This window comes from Argopecten irradians, chromosome 6 (genome assembly GCF_041381155.1).
Source record: "Argopecten irradians isolate NY chromosome 6, Ai_NY, whole genome shotgun sequence".
NCBI classification, from domain to species: Eukaryota; Metazoa; Mollusca; class Bivalvia; order Pectinida; family Pectinidae; genus Argopecten; species Argopecten irradians.
In genome coordinates this window covers 25,944,483-25,964,114 of record NC_091139.1, presented here as the reverse complement: position 1 = coordinate 25,964,114, position 19,632 = coordinate 25,944,483, and the positions used below count along the sequence as shown (strand labels likewise).

General features: G+C 33.2%; 1 protein-coding gene across 1 annotated transcript in view; it reads right to left on the bottom strand.

The window, feature by feature from the left end:
* Positions 1-15,689, bottom strand: part of LOC138326418 (cell death abnormality protein 1-like) — a gene marked incomplete at its 5' end in the record, with an annotated part of 45,098 nt that extends 29,409 nt beyond the window's left edge. Inside the window, 11 exons of the mRNA XM_069272528.1 lie at positions 972-1,006; positions 1,422-1,527; positions 1,978-2,073; positions 5,838-5,933; positions 6,367-6,462; positions 6,751-6,840; positions 9,887-9,976; positions 10,400-10,498; positions 12,077-12,319; positions 12,902-13,104; positions 15,583-15,689. Of these exons, the coding sequence (XP_069128629.1) occupies positions 972-1,006; positions 1,422-1,527; positions 1,978-2,073; positions 5,838-5,933; positions 6,367-6,462; positions 6,751-6,840; positions 9,887-9,976; positions 10,400-10,498; positions 12,077-12,319; positions 12,902-13,104; positions 15,583-15,689 (1,261 nt within the window). The remainder of the gene's footprint in view (positions 1-971; positions 1,007-1,421; positions 1,528-1,977; positions 2,074-5,837; positions 5,934-6,366; positions 6,463-6,750; positions 6,841-9,886; positions 9,977-10,399; positions 10,499-12,076; positions 12,320-12,901; positions 13,105-15,582) is intronic.
* Positions 15,690-19,632: the final 3,943 nt, after the last annotated feature.

Genomic DNA, 19,632 nt, shown 5'->3' with positions numbered 1-19,632 from the left:
ATAAGGCGTAGTAATATAAGTTCAGTTCATCAGTCAAACAAAGCCAGGTTCATTATATGAACCGAGGTTCCGTCTAGAAGTGATATAACAACACATTTGCAACTTTTATTTCTATTTTTTCAGTTAACTTCAGGCCCCAAGATTACGAAACGGTCTTATTTAAGTCTAAATCAGTCTTGAGTAATAGACTTAGTCAATCACAAATGACGTTGTAAAAAGTTACCTTATTTTTGATTGTCTGAGTAAAAACTTGATCCTTGGGCCAGAATTGCTAAACTATTGCATGGACCCGTCTACAAAACATGTGCTTTTATGTGGTCAAAAGTGACAATTAAATCAGTGTTTTCCTTTGACTTGTAAATAGAAAATAAATTGTAGTGTGTAGAAGTCCCGTGAAAATAGTACATTTGCCAACATAGTGTATAACAGTATGTGCCTGTGTTTTATATTCAACAAGCGACGACATTTTATCAAAATAGCTTCATCTGCTGGCTCATTTGAGTCATAGTTATTGCGGGACACTGTGTTCCAATGTATTTCCAGGAAGGCTCGCAATTCTATGGAGAATACATGTATATGATTTGATACCCTCTCAAAAATGTGACATGCATCCATTATTGTGATGCCGCCATTTCGTACACGTTGGGACCACTTATTCCAGATTGCCCGATGTTTGTATAATGTTGTTCTTCTGTAAATAACACGAAGAGAGTATAAGCAACCCTCGCGATACAAAATAATTGTAATTATTATCAATAAAAAATAATAAATATTAAGAAAGAGGACAATAATATGACATAAATATTTGATAAAATACTGGTATTCTTATAAAGAGCTATAAAATAAAATTGGTTTTTCCCCGTTGTAAGATAACATCCCTGACATAGATAATCTTAAACTGACATAGTAAGAACTAAAACACCAGGTGCTACAATACTATCAATACTAATGAGTGGTAATACATTATATACCTTTGTTTGGATCCTTTTTAGCAGCAGATCGATATCTAAAATGACATAAAGAAACACCGATAAGCGGTATAATAATACTGTATATTGTTCAGGGTATGTATTTGACTGCTTTTATTGGTTTTAATTCTTAATAACAATCATAGCCGGGGTTTCCGGAGAAAAACCACTGACCAGCGATCATAACATGGCAGCTGCTTTATCGGGATTCTAATACAGGACCCAGAAATGAAGAGCTTGAGGTAATATGTCGGTACATCTTAACCCCTCGGCTCCAAGTTATGAATATATATAATATCATAAATACATTACAGTAGATATCATATTTCAATATGCTTCATTATTTATTTATAAGCTATATAGGTAGATAATGCGTTCTTGTTAAATATATAATAATAATGATCCCTTACCGTAATATCGTAATGTTCGAACAAATCGGTTAGATCTACATACCGCTGCATACACACGATAGCGATGATAGCTACCACCAGGAATAGAGTAGCCACAACAGATAGAGCGGCAACAGCTGATATATCTACACATATGGAGTTATCTGCATCTGCAAGTCATTTATTGAACTATTAAAGGGATGATACATATTGACATTGCAATCTCAAGGAACAAACAAGTTAAATCAACAAGTGTTGTCGAATTTTTACATAATGAGCTGAACGTAAAAGTACATACAGAGAAATATCAGTGGTATTAGTAGTAATAGATGTTTGTTTAGTATTTTATGAGTCAAATGTACACATCATTACCGATACATCAAAATAATTTAGTCTTGGTTGTAACAAGTATTTTCATTGGCTTAAAAATTATGTTATCAGACGATAACGTAAGAAATGTCGTCGCCTCTATTCCATCGCATTTGATTGGTTCATATCGCAGTATAATAATAAACATTTATGATCTGAGTACACTAAGAACTTTTTATTATATCTCCATAATAAAAAAAATTGAAATTAATCCTTAGATATATTTGATCTGGCACCTCCGGGGTGTTCACCTTCACATCTGCCGTCGTATCTTCTACATTTATTTGACATACATCCCTCAGCACAAGACTTGTCACAGTAGTACCCGTACATTCCGTCAACGCATTCTTAAAAAAAACCCCAATGAATAAATAAATTCCTCTCATACCTACAGGTGTAATACTGGCTGGTATCGGGCAATACACTCATGTCGCCGGAGGCTGTATTACATGGCTACCCATGCAATAAAACCTTGTGACGTTACATCGTCATCAAAATTACTATTTTCTCAGTACATTTTTTTTCCAGAAACTAGTCTTGATTTACTTAAAATGATACAAACAACGGAATAACAGCGTTAAAATAATCACGCAATTTTCATGTATGGATAATTGATTAGCAGTCGCGGTTTATTCGAATTAATTTCAAAATGGCAGAATATTGCAAAATTGCAATAAAATGTAGAGGTATGAGAAAAACAAAACTCTTTCGTATGTTGTATGAAGGATAGAGATGTTCTTCTCTCGAGACCACAAAATGTTTTAAAACCGTCGACAAGCCTCATTTTATGATACTCGGGAAGAATACACTTATTTTCATATCCACTTATGAAAAAGTCCTATAATAATCAAACATATTTATTGAACAAGAATTTTAGGTCATCTGACCCGAAGGGTCATCTATTGTCATCATGCACCGTCCGTCGTCGTGCGCCGTCCGCCGTCCGCCGTCCGCCATCCGTCGTGCGCCGTTCGTCGTCCACTGTGCGTAAACTATCCATTCAAACGACATCTCAATAATCGAAAAGCCAAGGGTACTGATATTTGGTCTGTAGAATGCTGGAACGAATGGCTACCAAGTTTGTTCAAGTGAATGACCTCTACCTTCATTCCAGGTCACAGGGGTCAAAAAGGCTAAAATCTTTAAACGACTTCTTCTCAAGAACTGAAAGGCCCTGGGTAATGATATTGGGCTTGCAGCAAGCTGAGGTGAAAGACTACCAACTTTGTTCAAATGAATGACCATGACCTTCATTCAAGGTCACAGGGGTCAAATTGGCTAAAATCATTTAAACAACTTCCTGTGAATAACTAAGAGGCCTAGAGACTTGATATTGGGTCCGTGATATGCTGGGAATAAGGGCTATCAAGTTTGTTCAAATGAATGACCTTGATTTTCAGTCAAGGTCATAGAGGTCAAAAAGGCTAAAACCCTTAAACGACTTCTTCTCAAGAACCGAAAGGCCATGAATACCCATTTTGGGCCTGCAGCATGCTGGGATGAAGGACAACCAAGTTTGTTCAAATGAATGACATTGACTTTCTTTCAAGATCACGGGGTCAAATAGGCTTAAATATTTAAACGACTCCTTGAGAAAATCTAGGAGACCTAGAAATCTGATATTGGGCCTGTGACATGCTAGAATGAAGGGCTACTCGTTTTGTTCAAATAAATGACATTCACTTTCATTCAAAGTCACAGGGTTCAAATTGGCTAAAATCTTTTAACGACTTCTTATGAATAACTAAGAGGCCTAAAGACCTGATATTGGGCCTGTGGCATGCTGGGATAAAGGGCTTAAAATTGTTCAAATGAATGACCTTGATATTCATTCAAGCTCACAGGGGTCAAAAAGGCTTAAATCTGTTAACGACTTCTTCCCAAGAACCAAAAGGCCCAGGATATATACTCATATTGGCCCTGTCCAATGCTAGGATAAGGGCTACAGAGTGTGTTCAAATAAATGACCTTGACATTGTTCAAGGTCACTAGGGTCAAATTGGCTAAAATATTTTAACAACTTCTTGTGAATAACTAAGATGCCTCGAGACCTCATATTGGACATGTGACATGCTGGAATGAAGGGCTATCAAGTTTGTTCAAAAGAAATGACCTTGATCTTCATTCAAGGTCACAGGGGTCAAAAAGGCTAAATTTTTAAACGACTTCTTCTAAAGAAACGAAAGGCCCAGGGTAGCCATATTGGGCCCGCAGCATGCTGGGATGAAGGATTACCAAATTTTTCAAATGAATGACCTCTACCTTCATTCCAGGTCACAGGGGTCAAAAAGGCTAAAAATTTAAACGACTTCTTCTCAAGAACTGAAAGGCCATGGATACCCAATTTGGGCCTGCAGCACGATTGGATGAAGGACAACCAAGTTTGTTCAAATGAATGACATTGACTTTCTTTCAAGATCACGGGGTCTGATAGGCTTAAATCTTTAAACGACTCCTTGAGAAAATCTAGGAGGCCTAGAGATCTGATATTGGGCCTGTGACATGCTAGAATGAAGGGCTACTCATTTTGTTAAAACAAATGACTTTCACTTTCATTTAAGGTGACAGGGGTCAAATTTGCTAAAATTTTTAACGACTTCTTATGAATAACTAAGAGGCCTAAAGACCTGATATTGGACCTGTGGCATGCTGGGATGAAGGGCTAAAAAGTTTGTTCAAAAGAAATGACCTTGATCTTCATTCAAGGTCACAGGTGTCAAAAAGGCTAAAATCTGTAAACGACTTCTTCTCAAGAACCAAAAGGCCCAGGATACTCATAAGGGTTACCAAGTGTGTTCAAATAAATGACCTTGACATTATTCAAGGTCACTAGGGTCAAATTGGCTAAAATATTTTAACAACTTCTTGTGAATAACTTAGAGGCCTAGAGACCTGATATTTGGTCTGCAGCATACAGGGAAGAGGGGCTACTAAGTTTGTTCAAATGAATGACCTTGACCCTCATCCAAAGACACAGGGGTCAAATAGGCTAAAATATTGAAATAACTTTTTGTGATTAACTAAGAGGCCTAAAGACCTGATATTGGGCCTGTGACATGCTGGGATGAAGGGTTACCATATTTGTTCATAAAAAAATGCCATTGATCTTCATTCACGGGGTCAAATAGGCTAAAATCTTTAAATGATTATGTTGTATTGTGCCAAGAGTCAGATGACCTTTAAGGCCCATGGGCCTCTTGTTTAAGACAAGTGTGATATCGTACAACATGTGACTGTGTAATAAAGCAATTGTGGCCTCGAAGGTTATCATATCGTCATAATTAATATTTGTTGTTAGGTATGATTGTTTTTTTATCAAACTGGATTTCAACTACTAAGGAAGCAACATGAAATCATATACCATTATTTATATGAAATTAAATTAAAAATTAAACTAGTTAATGTGTTTGATCGAATTTAGGTGACGTACACAATGGAGTTCACCAACATTCTTGGGGACAGAACCCCACCTTGGGATTTATTTTCTTGTCTATTTCCGTAACAATTTTCAAGGCATATTCTTTTTTAATATCAAATAAATATTTAAGCTATAGATCTATTGCAACTTAAGTTATACAACATTGTATTTTTCTTTGTTTCCATTGTTTGCGTTTCATTGCTTACTATCCCTACGAACGTGAATCCTCTATAAGATCGGTAACTTCAATACTTTGTAATTCAGTTGAACATAATGTCATTAATGTCTCTCAACAAGTGTATTTTTACTAACAACGATATAGATTAAGCCAAACTAGAATGAAGATAGGAACACATGATGTCCCTTTGTTTGTATTCTCGCATTTTTTAAGGTTCTATATAAAGTCTGACAGCTGTCCTGTAAGAACTCTGTGTCACTTTAATATATGAAGAAAGTCTTGTTAAAACCCATTAAAATACCACATAAATAAGTTTCCATCTTTCTAAAAATAGTCGTGATTATTACACAGCTCGTACTGATCACTGATGAAACAACGACGCTTATTCTTCCGAAGCATTTCGTTATATTCTCCAATTTCTTTAAAAAACCCGACTTTCTGATATATGCTTTGATTTTATTACCCTAATTTAATCGAGTGTGTATTGGAATCCTAAATTGTATCGATATAATTACCAGAACAGATGCCCGTGTTTTGCTCACAGTAGAGATCCTTACAGGACGTAGAACAGTCAAGGTCACATTTGTCCCCGAGCTTTCCTGGTTTACACTCTTCAACAAATAGAAGGATTTGTACCGAAAACATTTTATCACCAGAATTATCTGTATAGTATTAAATCGATCTATATTTAACTGATAACATTTAGTCTAGTTCTGATATTGAAAAAAGTGAATAAAAAATGTCACTTGACAAATTTACTATTTTGCACGAGAATAACTTGATATATCTAATTCAGATTATGATCAATGTAATATTTCAAAGAGATCAAAAACTTTCTAAAATGCGATTTTTAATTACTTTTAATTAATGCCATACAAAAACAAATATTCACCCATCAAAGTATCGCACACGGGATACCATCCTTAGATACAATAAGTTGTTGATTGATACGTGTTCGGATTTATTAATTTTAAAAAGCAAAAAGAATGTATATGATCACGTGATATATAGTGTAACTACATTTATTCGTTTTAAATATCTTACCGAAACAAAGTCCGGACTCCCTATCGCAGGCGTCTCCTTTACAGTGGGTTGGGCAATAGAGGTCACATGACCGTCCGTATGATCCTACATTGCAGTCTAAAAATGACATCTTTAGTGTTTGTCATTATTTGGATAACTTGGAAGAAAATCAAAAGCTTACTACAAGAAGGAAACTGAAAATCAGCTTTGCATGTCACAAGAGTATTTTTCTATTGTACATGTAAATATAATTTTGTATATGTCAAAGTGGGTGTATATTATGTTCACATTTTCAAGGCTTTTACATGTATTTTCATACTGTTTATTTCTCCAATCAGAATCCTTCACTAAGCAAAAATAATATTGATATTTCACAGCTTCATTAATTATTGCAGTGACCATTACCAATACACGATCCGTTGTCTTGTACACAATCCTTACAACTAGGAGAACAATCTTGATCGCAAGTATCACCCCATTTTCCATAGACGCAATCTACAATATAAAGAAAAGCAAGCATCAATTAGCAAATCACGATGATAAAAAATATAACGTAATATATTCAGAAGTAAGTGCATATAATTCTCAATTGAACCAATAAATCATTTATAACGGTTCGTTACCTAGGTGTTAGCAACATAATGTTTTGATTTTCATAATTTACAAATTAAGATAATAGTTTCGTGATACGCGACGAAGAACTCATTGTTGTTTTTTGCACAAGCATGGATTACAACGGGTCATCAAGCATTTAAATGAACATGTCTAAAGCTAGAACATTATGCTGAACCAGTAGAACGATTTTCTTGAAAGTGTTTTTTTTATTGTCTTACTTTTCTATAACAATTGAATATTATAACTATAATCTTATTTACTTTTTTGAGGTTTCGAGGAATTTTTATCACCACTTTATATTATCCTAAAATGAAATACTGAGGGAAAGAAACGTATTAATTATCAAAAATAGATATCACTTGTGTTTGTATACATGTATATATATTATATTATAAAAAATGCATATACCAAAGAATAATTTAAGCGGCGGATTAATATCAGATGAATGTACGCACAAAAAGGTAAAAGGTTCACAATGGCAGTGTTTTTAGATAAAACAAGTATAAAAAATTTGATATAAAGGATTTCTTTTGTGTAGGATAAGACTACTACATTAATGTTAAAAAGATATGGCGAATTATTACGAAAATCTTCGTAGTGATCAAGCTATGAGTGAAACTATACACAAAAATCGAAAGAAGCTGAACAGCTTTATATTTATTGGAATGCACAAAAATGGCATGAGCCCTGCCACTGGTCAAACGATGGAAGCGGGTCATACTACCCTCACTATTATTTGGCTGCCAACTATGGGGGAAGTGGTCGACAACATCGTTAAACCATATGGAAGTATTCCAACGAAGGGCAACTCGTCGCAAACAAGGTTTTAATTCACGTTCACGCTGTAACGATCTCGTCATTAGGGTTACACTCAATTAAACGCGGAATCGATCAAGCAAAGCTTCTATTTTGGAATAAATTCTCAACCGGTGAAGAGCATTTTATGGAAACAACTTTTTGATAAAAGATTTTCGGATTGTATAGCAAATAACAGCAGACAACACGGATTCTTATCAGACATACACAGTATTATGGTAGAATACAACATAGAATAATTTCGATTGGAACAACACGAGACTCCTATAAAAACAGCACGGAAACATTTTATTAAGAACGTTATTCATTCACAGGAAGACAAAATATGGAGAGAAACGTTGACAAAAAAGTCCGGTCTTCACCTTTTTTCTGGTATCTACGAAAAACTTCAGTTACATCCGTTATGGAAACTCATGTCCAAAAATATAAAAAGCACATGGGAAGTCGCTGAACTGATCAATTTATCGTTTGTATATGAAAGCGATGTCGTCATTTGTAAGCTCTGTTGCAAAACCGCTGATAACATAACCGTACAATTTATAATAGAATGCTACGTTTAGTACGAGGAAAGAGATCTTATATTAGAAACAATTGTGAATGTTTTAGAGGTTGCTGACTATGTTAAATTTATTGAAATCGATCATATCGAACAGACAAAATTTATCCTTGGAGGACAATCAGATGATATTAATCTAGCGGACAAAACTGGCAAGAAAGGTAAAACTTATTGCAAAATTGATACCAAAAATGTACTTGAAAATTCATCAAATTTTTAAGTGGTAAAGCAAGAAAATATCTACAATTATAATACTATGAACACTGTGTAATCTGAACTTTCTATAAAATGAACATCTCTTGACTATAAATATCAAACATGAAATAGTTCACTTTATGTAATTTTCTGCACTGTATACTGTTCCTTTCTTTTCTCCTATTTTTTCTGTTTATTTTGTTTTGTGTGTTTGTAATCTCATGTATATGGGGAAATAAAGATTATCTTTCTATCTATTACATCATCTAAAATAATATTATAATAACAATTTTCATTTTATAATTTCCTCATTTAAGCTGTGTGGGTCTATGAAATGTATCATCTTATAGTCGATATATCTGTAAACAAGTATACGAAATAAATAATTGCTAGATTCAATGATATGTCAAGTTGATTTTATCATTACTACTCAGAAAATAGTATCTGATATAAGTAAAACAAATCATTCATTGTGGTTTTTAAACACTCTTGCCAAGAATGCTTTCCTCTACAGTAGCTGGTGTCCTGGTCGCATGTTCCGTTACAGTTGACAGGACAGTCTTTGTCACAGATTTTACCATACTTCCCTGGTACACACTCTGAATAGGACAATTGGCAATGTCTTATCATAGATCAAACACACTTCTATGCCATCAGACAATGTTTGTTATTTGGATTTGATATATCCGTTTGATACACATGGTGACATTCTGTCTTAAACAATACTGTGTTAACAAGAGGATACTAGGAATACACATATGGGAACAGGTCAATTCAAAATAGGACAAAAATCAAGATGATCCATAGAACATTTAACGTGGAAGAAACACAGTTCATAAGTTGATTTAAAATGATACAAAATATAAAATCTAATATTTATTTTTGGTTAAGTGAGAAAACCTTGAACTGCAGTTTATTTTGTTAAAAATGATTTTGCAACTTTTCTACTTTATCCTTTATATGAGGTGGTAAAGGCATTTTAGTAGTATTAGTAGAAGATAGGGAAACGAAACTACCAAAGATGGAGCAAACTTTCACTTTGAAGCGTACTGGCATTGCTGGTATAAAAGGTGGACGAACATAGTTCCATAAGTTAATTTAAAATGATACAAAATATATAATTTAATATCTATTTTTGATTAACAGAAAACCTTGAACTGCAGTTTATTTGGTTAAAAATGATTTTGCAACTTGTCTACTTTATCCTTTATATGAGGTGGTAAAGGCATTTAGTAGTATTTGAATATAAAAAGGGACAAAATCGTACATAGCATACTTAATAAATCTTTGTATAACTATATAAATATACAAAATTAAATTGTCAGTTTGACATATACTTGTTGTTTACAGTTTCATTACCTGTACATTGTCCATCCCATTGGGCACATGCTTTGCAATTGATTGAACAGTCATTTTGACAGGCATCACCTAGTTTTCCAGGACGACAATCTAAAGTGTAAAACCTTGATTTAACCTTCTTAATTCATAACGATTTCGAACTGATGATTATATCAATATACCTTAATTAGCATACTGTTATCTTTAGAAAGATGTTGTTGTATTATGATAAAATAGCGTCAATCGTAAAACTAAAGAACATAAGGGGATCAGTTTTGAACTGTAAGGTCATTTATGATACATGTATGTTTTTTGTAAAAGCATTGAATGTCAAGAGCTAATGTTCTGTTGGCCGTTTCCATAACTATTTCTCTGAACGAGGATTATATTTGTACTTTTGAATTCTATCATTTGCTTCTCAAATGGAGCATATAAGAATGAAATAAATATAGATGACACCATTACCTGTCTCTTGAGATACAATATTGCAGTTAATCTAGAATATACAAATTAAACTGCAGAACAAATCATTACAAAGGCAAGAACCAGTTGAAGCATCACAGTTGCCACCATAACAGTTTTCAGAACAAGTTTGGTTACAGGCTCCGGGTCCATAATGTCCTATCTGACAACCTTTAATAAAATAAACATTATTAAAATGTAATGAAGCACTATGTCATAATAAAGTAGGTATAATATCGTTCAATATGCTTTGATATACAGATTTGTATTCAAGGACAAAAATAACAAGCTACCTAACCCATTTCGTGAAGGATTGTCATCACCATTAGACCATAATATTTTTTTCGAATTCTACTCCCAAAGGTCTTTAGTGTTCATAAATATATATATATTTTTAGTTTAAATGAATAATTTTGTATAATCGACAGTAAATGAATTACTTTTTATACATGCAAACATTATCTTCATCCATGCTGTACTTGAGCACGGGGCGTCAAATGGGACACCTGTGATTTTGTAAACGAAATCAATTTTGGTGCAGACAAAAATAAATTTTGTCCAACAAAAATGACTTCAGATTAACAAAATTTATACATTTTACAAAAAAAAAGTTTTGTTATACAAACAATCTTTTAGTGGACAAAAGTGTAGACAAAATTTAATTTTGTGAACAAAAGTGTAGACAAAATTTAATTTTGTGAACACAAGAAATCAATTTTGTGAACACAAGAAATCAATTTTGTGAACACAAAATTGAATTCTGTCGTTACAAAATCACTTTCGTTTTACAAAAATCAAATTTCCTTAATGACAAAACTAAATTTTGGTAAACAAAATTATCTTTCAGAGTACAAAAAACATTTTTGTTATGACAAATTTCGTTTTTGTGGACTGAATTCACTTTCGTTTCGACAGAATTCATTTTCGTCATTTAAGTATGCAAATGAGTCTATGTTTGACTTTTACTTGTAAGCTGATAACCGATTGGTTGAAACGCTTACAGTTCACTCATTCTCTGGCGGAGGGTAAAGAGACTTTGAAGTTGTAATAGTGAACGTATATTTGTTGAATATGTACATAAACATTACGCGTATGGCAATTCATGTGCATTTCCCATGAAGGACTATTTTCCATTGAGTATCCATTTCTGTATGTACGTTATCGGCCTGTACTTGATATCGTAACCTCCCTCCCCTTCAACTAGGTCTAATAAATGATATTCCAGAGCATGCGCGTTTCAAAAGAAGGCGAGACATATTCTGCTAGTCAATGTAAGTATATTAAACATCCACAAGAATGAAACGGATGATACAAACACATGTGCTTGTAGCTTATCCATTATGTAATGACACATTGGTTTATCACCGTGTGCGCGTGCCATACCAACGGTCACTACATCAAATGAGAGGCCACGTTACAAAATCGTGATGAGATAGCTCATTTGCATATATCCATATTTGGATTCGGTGACAAAATTGACTTCTGTCACACAAAATTGAATTTTGTGTTCAATTTTCACTTTTGTCTAACAAAACTCAATTTCGTTCACAAAAATAAATGTTGTCATGACAGAATGAATTTTGTGTAGACAAACATGAATTTTGTGTGCTGGAAGATAATTTTTTGTAAAACGAAAATGATTCGTTATGACAGAATTCAATTTTGTGTACACAAAATCAACAAAATTGATTTTTGATTACAAAAAGACCCAATCGGCGCCCCGTAATTGAGTCATTTTGCTGTACCCACCGAATACCTGAACCTCACAAAGCTCTAATACAGCGTTGTCAGAATACCAATCATGTCGCTTTGGACTGTCTCTGTAGTTGTAGATGGTCACATATCGGGCTACATACGGGCACTGGTGTGTTACTACCGATTCTACATCTGCTAAATCACCATTCATGTCTTGATAACAGAGTACGCCTGATGTCCAGTCCGAAACGTTAGACAAATACAGTTGGTAACCAGCAAATCGATGCAGATAACCAGCTATAATAGAGGCAAATATTAGAACTGTACAATGTCGGATATTCATTACAATTGGTTTAACGGATTATTTTAATTTTGAATAATGATGTGGAATAATTCTACACGCTAAGGTATACTAAATATTCCAGAATACAATATCCATATGTGACATACAATGTGCTATGTTGCACTTTTTTGCAAGAAACGTAGTTGAGTAAGAATTTGATATTATTGACCTCAACTACTCCATTTTCGCATAACAAGAGTTACGATCTAGTACCCTCCTCTTCACTTCCATGGAAAGGAGAGTAGCATAATGAGATCTTGGGTAAGCGAAGATGAAATAACTTTAATGGAAGGATTGGTGGCAGTTGTGCTAACATTTTGCCCCATAGGCCTTCTCTCACTGACATCAACCCTATAATTTAATATTCGAATCATTTATAATTTCTTTCTATATACGTACTCTGATGTTGTAATAATAATACAATGTTTCGTTTCAACGTTTGATTTTGGCTTCTGAAATAAGTAATCTAATATGTTTGTTATTTCACACCAGTATGCATATTGTTATAACTATTACTCTGATAAATATCGACTCACCTCGGTAGTATAAAGTTATGTTGCTGACTGTGGTACGACTTCCTATATCGACCTGCCACCAGGATCTGGTTTTGTTAAGTTTGGTATGGATACAGCAATCAGATGAAATGAATTGATTCAGACAACCATCGACAGCCTTATTAGCTGACCAACGTGGATTGAATGTTGAACTTTGAGATGTATTCCTTCCAAGGGACAGGTTTCTACAAATAGGTATGTCTTTGAACATTTTATTTAAATATGTCATTAACTGTGAATATGTGTGTTCATTATTTTTGTGCAATTTCAGGTATGTTTAGGTAAGTACATAGTATGTTATGGTCTAACACATTTTATCCTTGTGACAGTAGTCACATTTACCACACTCAAACACATACAAAACACTCTCACAACCCTTCCATATTATGCAATACCCAATGCCCAATTTTCTCACATCCAGATACATCTTGTTGTAAGTTTGTTTCAGACTTCACGTGTCTTTGGCTTGTGAGTAGTGAGTCCATTACTACTTACATGTCTTTGAACATTTTATCTAAATATGTCATGCAATTAAGGACATGTTATTTTTTTGCAAACAATTCCAAACTATGAATTGTGACGTCATCCCAGGTTCATATAAGATTCCAAAAGACCGAGGTCACACACGATGTGACGGAGGGCAGCAGGTTTACTGCAACCAATATGACTCTGTCAATAGACCTTGTGTGTACATTTTTGTATTTTGTTTTTATATAGTAATCAAAATGTATAGTGTGGTGTTATCTCTATTTTATTGATATTATCAGCCCTATTTTTTTTATACAGGACTACTCAATATCGGGGAGAGAGAACACTCAATATCATGAAGAGGAGATACATGTATGTATATGTTGTCCAAAGGTTTACAACATGTAAATACCATGTAATAAAACAGATATCAACCTGTTTTGATATCAACCTGTTTTCAGGTTGATACTATAATTTCTCTCAATCCTACGCGTGTAATACTGGCTGGTCTAGGGCAATACACTCATGTCGCCTGAGACTGTATTGTGTGGATATAGGGATTCTTCATATCCACATATGAAAGAGTCTTATATTATCAACCATTCCTCGAGCTTATAAATCATCGTATCGACCGTTTGATATTTGTATATTATTAAAATACTCCGTCACACTATTTTAGTGATAGTGTCCTTGTATTTATAGATAGATTCGTCCGTATTTTGATTATATTTCTTATACATTTTGTATGTAGCTAAAGTATAAAAACTTCTTTTACAGATAAAATGTCGAAAATGAGCAAAGCGTCATAATTATTAATATTTTTTGTTTCCATGTGAATATCAGAAATTGATTTTCTAACTCACAGTTAGTGATCGTCTGGAAACGCTGGTTTGGTGCGTGTATTTTTTTATACATTCCTCATACTGTTTCAATTCACTAATGATACGAAAAACTTGTGAAAAATAATTAAGAAATAGCTTTATATCGATTCCTCGATGTTCTTCAAAATCAGATTTAGGTTTTGGATCAAATAACTCAAATGGAAAGAAATACATTTGTGAAAATTGAAAACAAAAATAGAAAAAAGGAAACACTATCATGTTGACCTGTATGAGAGTAAAATAACAAATGTTAAAGCTATCGACTTGGTATATATATATATATCATTATCCAAACTGAAAATCGAATGAAGGAGGATAACGCCACATAATAAATGTAGAGAGAATGTAGCGAAGCAATAAACAGAAAATAGAACCAGACGTCCCACATTAATGTAAGGGGAATACAATAACTGATTAAATGATTAAACTATAGCTACGAAAGAATGTCGAAGTTGTTGAAAGATTACTAAAAAGTGTATCATCTGAAATAAAATTATAATCTGACTGCTGCATATTTTGCTAACCTACATTAAAATGTAATATTTTGTTATTCTATTTTTCGTTTTCTTTATATTTCACATTGTTATTCCTTAATTTCGTTCATAAACAATATATATGTATTATAAATGATCGACGCGTTATTTTAACATGAAATACATGATGTATCTATGAGACATAATAAATCATGTTCAAAACTTGTATCGGGTTCTACTAAACTGGCCTAAATGCATCATTAATGCATTGTAAGCTTTTCTGTCAATGCAAAACAATGCAGCATGATGTCACTTGATTATTGATGACGTTGACAAGTCATGACGTGGCACTGTCACCGTGTCAGCCAATCATTATGCGTTCTATGTGTGGTAGAAACATACTGTTAACCAACAGCTGCATTGTTTATCTGAGAGTTGAGTAACACTGCCTATTGTGGTAGAAAGTGCAGGTTACGTGTTAAACTTGACTATTTTACCCTATGCAAAATGCATTGACCCAGTTTTAATGCCTGCCAAAGCATACGGTTACATTATATATTATCGGTGTTGGTATTAACTGTGAATATGTGTGTTCATCTTTTTTTGTGCAATTTCAGGTATGTTTAGGTAAGTACATAGTATGTTATGGTCTAACACATTTTATCCTTGTGACAGTAGTCACATTTACCACACTCAAACACATACAAAACACTCTCACAACCCTTCCATATTATGCAATACCCAATGCCCAATTTTCTCACATCCAGATACATCTTGTTGTAAGTTTGTTTCAGACTTCACGTGTCTTTGGCTTGTGAGTAGTGAGTCCATTACTACTTACCCTCTGATCTCAGAAACCGAACAAAGATTGAAAGCAAATAAAATCCATGACGAACAACAAACTTCCTGGTAGCCATGATGATGGTTACCTGACAACCCGGAAGAATATTGTTTGCATAGTTAAACACATTGCCTTACAAGTTTAGGAGAAACCTCGCTATATCTATTTCCCCTCTAAATATTTGTGCAAGTATAGAATATCATCATGTCAATGATTATGATTTAAACATTGATTATAAATAGAAACTCGTATGCACAATATGTATAACGAGTAAAATGATATGTAAAATGTATAAAAGACAACATCTGTACATACTTGTAATTATCCAGGAAGAATAAATCTTGAATTTGAAAAAAAAGAAAGATATTCGATCGAGAAATAATGTCCTCCACACATGATGCGATGACACATGAAAATCATGACCCAAACCCAACCGGCAAAAGTTCACATACATGTATCTTCAGGACATCGATTTTACAAAATGTATTCTTTGTTTGAAATGTTTAATAGTATACTTTAATCAGTATGACATTTTTTTGTTTGTCTATGATATCATTTATGTAGATATTAATGTCACCATCCGTTGTTTATGTGACAAGATGGAGGATGCATTAAAGATGATCCATCGCTGACAATCGGTATTTTTTTCTCTTTCAAAAACAGACGCAGACGAATTGGTAATTCTTCAGTTACAAAAGTTATGTTTGAGACTTAAATTTTACTTCAAGATAAAAATCTTAAAAATAATTAATTGCGTCCCGAAAAAAAAATCTGTGGCACTATATCCTAAAGCTTTTGTCTGATTGCGCATGCACCAAAATAAAAATGAATTATTTCTTATTATTCTTTTGTGTTAATTAAACAAAGATATACACCGTTGATCACCAATTATTGTTCAAATGATGAGTATCGTTTAATCTCTCTCGGCGGTGCAGCACCAAAATGTACCTTCAGTACATCGATATTCGTAAAGACATTAACTAAGCGAATGGTTACCAGTGTATTGAACGAATAATACCCAAGTACAGTGTATTAGGTTAGATGATCCTTTTGTAGTGTTACAGTAGCTATTTATGTTTCCTATTTGTTCACGATAAGACAGAAGACCCCCTATTTTAAAACTCATATTTTTTTCCTTTAACTTGTATTTGTGGTAATGTGTTTAGGTCTTGCCGTGTTGGTTGTATTTAAGCCTTGGTATACACATTTGTATATGTTACTTTTATAACGATTTACACAGTTCATGTGCATGTCTATTGTTGCCAACCAATGATTCGAAATTGTGATTATGATCTTTAACTGAACGTAACACCCCCCTACAGAGTAACGATTGTAGCATGAATGATTCAAAATGTTTAATGGTTTATTACCATTTAGCTTAGTTAATAGGCATATATACTGAGAGGTGTTCAATTAATCATGTTGGCATTGTTTGTTTCTCCCAAAGTATGAGCGTGTATTCTGTCAAATTAGTGCATGATTATCATTTGTCGTTGTATGTAACGATGATGAAAAGAAATGATATACAAATTTATATTTTTTATGAAAACTATATTTTTGCTTAACAAGACTTAGTCTATGTGTTAAGGCCCGTGCCAATACTAGAAACAAAATTAGAGTAAGTAAAGAAACAAAAGAACGTACCATTTTGAAATAAATATTATAGAAACTTATCTTTTGTAGTTCAATTCAGATCATTTTTTAAAAATCAGAATGAAAAGCAGACACATGTTCTCAGACTAATTTTAAATAAAATGGAGTTGTCCTGAAGATCACCTGGTTTTCAATTGAGCAAGATCCAAAAATGTAATCGTTATCACATGAAGAAAGAAACAAAATATGTTGATATCGGTTAATTTCTTGTGAAACTGATCACTTGAAATTCGGATCAATAAATCATAAATGATTTTCAAACCATTTTCGTGTCAATTTCTAGTCGAATTAATTTCCATTTCAGGCCACGTTATGATAAGTTTTTGTCCCTTTTAATTACTTTTTCTATTTTTTTGTTATTTTTATACACATGTTATTTAAGACAAAATGCAGATGACAGATATACACACACGTACATTCACACTAGTACTAACACAGAAAGAGTTGCCATTACCGGCCTAATTATCATCAACATATGCCATTACCGGCCTAATTATCATCAACATATATCCATCATGCATTATATAAGAAACAAGTTTCTCTGTTCATTGTTCTCATCACTATCAATCTACTATCATCATGTAGTCAAATAAAGGGACAACGAGTTGAGGTTAATGGCTTGCGATGTCTTTTCAGGAAAAAATGCAATTTCTCTAAAAATCGTAATCCCTATGTAACTAGGACTTTCTCCATTTTTAATGTTATCCAAATACACGTTTTCAAGTTAATTATAGAAAACCGTTTCGAGTATACTTCAATTGGCCCAATTCCAATCAGTTACATTCCACATGGCATTGTTCAAACCGATATAATATCGCACGTAAATATCAACGGTGTATATAAAGATCCCAATGTAGTGTTTTTCTATAACCTAAAATGAACTACATTTAATGCTGACCTAAGCATATTTTAATATCACAACATGAAATATGAAGTATGAACTATGTATATTGTTTCATCTAAATTTTTTTTTTAATTTAGCACTTTTTTCAAAATATGATTTTGTTAAAAAATACAATATTGTTTATTATTAAGTGTCCTCGCACAGGAGGAGATTCATGCAACGCACAACCATTTCTATTTTTTAATACTGTAAATATATATATACATATATATATATATATATACCTCTCAACTACAGCAGGATTCCTGGCAAAGTGGAATGGCTGATAATGTTTACATTTACACATGTCTTGTAACATTACATATAAAAAAACAGCATTACTGTGATATGAGACAATAACTTTAAATTGACATTTCGGTGAGGGTTACATGATCATGAAGCAAAATATGGTGTATACGTATTTTTCTACATTCTTTTAAAACATAAAACAAAAACATATTGATAAATTCTTCGACAATTTTAATTGTAATTGTTACCGTTGAAATTTCAAATTGTATAGCTATACCATAAAGCGATTACAATATCTACGATAAACTCATATACTACAAATAGAGAACAACCAACTAAATAATTTTACATAGACCACAGTGTTAAACTTTGTTAAAGTTGTGTACTGTATTATTAAAACAAAGGAATATTAGTTAGCTATTGTGTTCTTTAATTAAAGTCTAGGTTCTCATATAACACTAGATAGAAAAACAAAATTCTATCCTGGGCTCAATCTTGTATACACAGGGGCCATTTCGAAGGTCTTTTTTATTTAGTTGGTTGTTCCCTACAAGCCAGTGTCACGTAAGTTAGATGAATGTAATAAATAATCACCAAGGAATTAATAAAATTGTTTTTCAGACAGTATCATGCAAATATTCCTTTACTCCACTGTGGAACAGTGTTAGACAAAAGACGTTCATACCACTATTTTATTCGGACATTTCACATACTGTGACCACATTTGGCTTTTCTAGCATATCACAGTAATAACAACTTCTTCCATCAGAAGTGGTTTGTTTCCGAGTTTTACATACATTTTAATGGACTCTTACACTGAATTGTCCCTTTAAAATAATCCTAAATCTATTATAAATGTCTACGTTTTTTCCAATTTGAAATTTGTTTTTATGTCCGTAATCGACAATTCATGGAAGATAACTTACCTATGAGCCTCCCGTCTGTTTCACTGAAAGATATATGCCATAAATACTATTTGTGATCGATTGTGTGAATACGTTTAAACAATTTACCTATAACCTGGATATGAATTTCCAATAAAAGACAAATCTCTCAAAGATATTTAATACACACTTATATAATGACAATATGAATGCATGTTGACTTAATTTTTCACTCTACCTGTCTTTGCAAAACAAGATCTAAGGTTTGAGTCGATACAATTAGATGCAATGTTTAATCTTATTATGGGATCGTTGACAACAATGCCAACAAAACCGTTTTCCACCTTTGCGAAATGACCCCGAACATTGACTAAAGGCTCA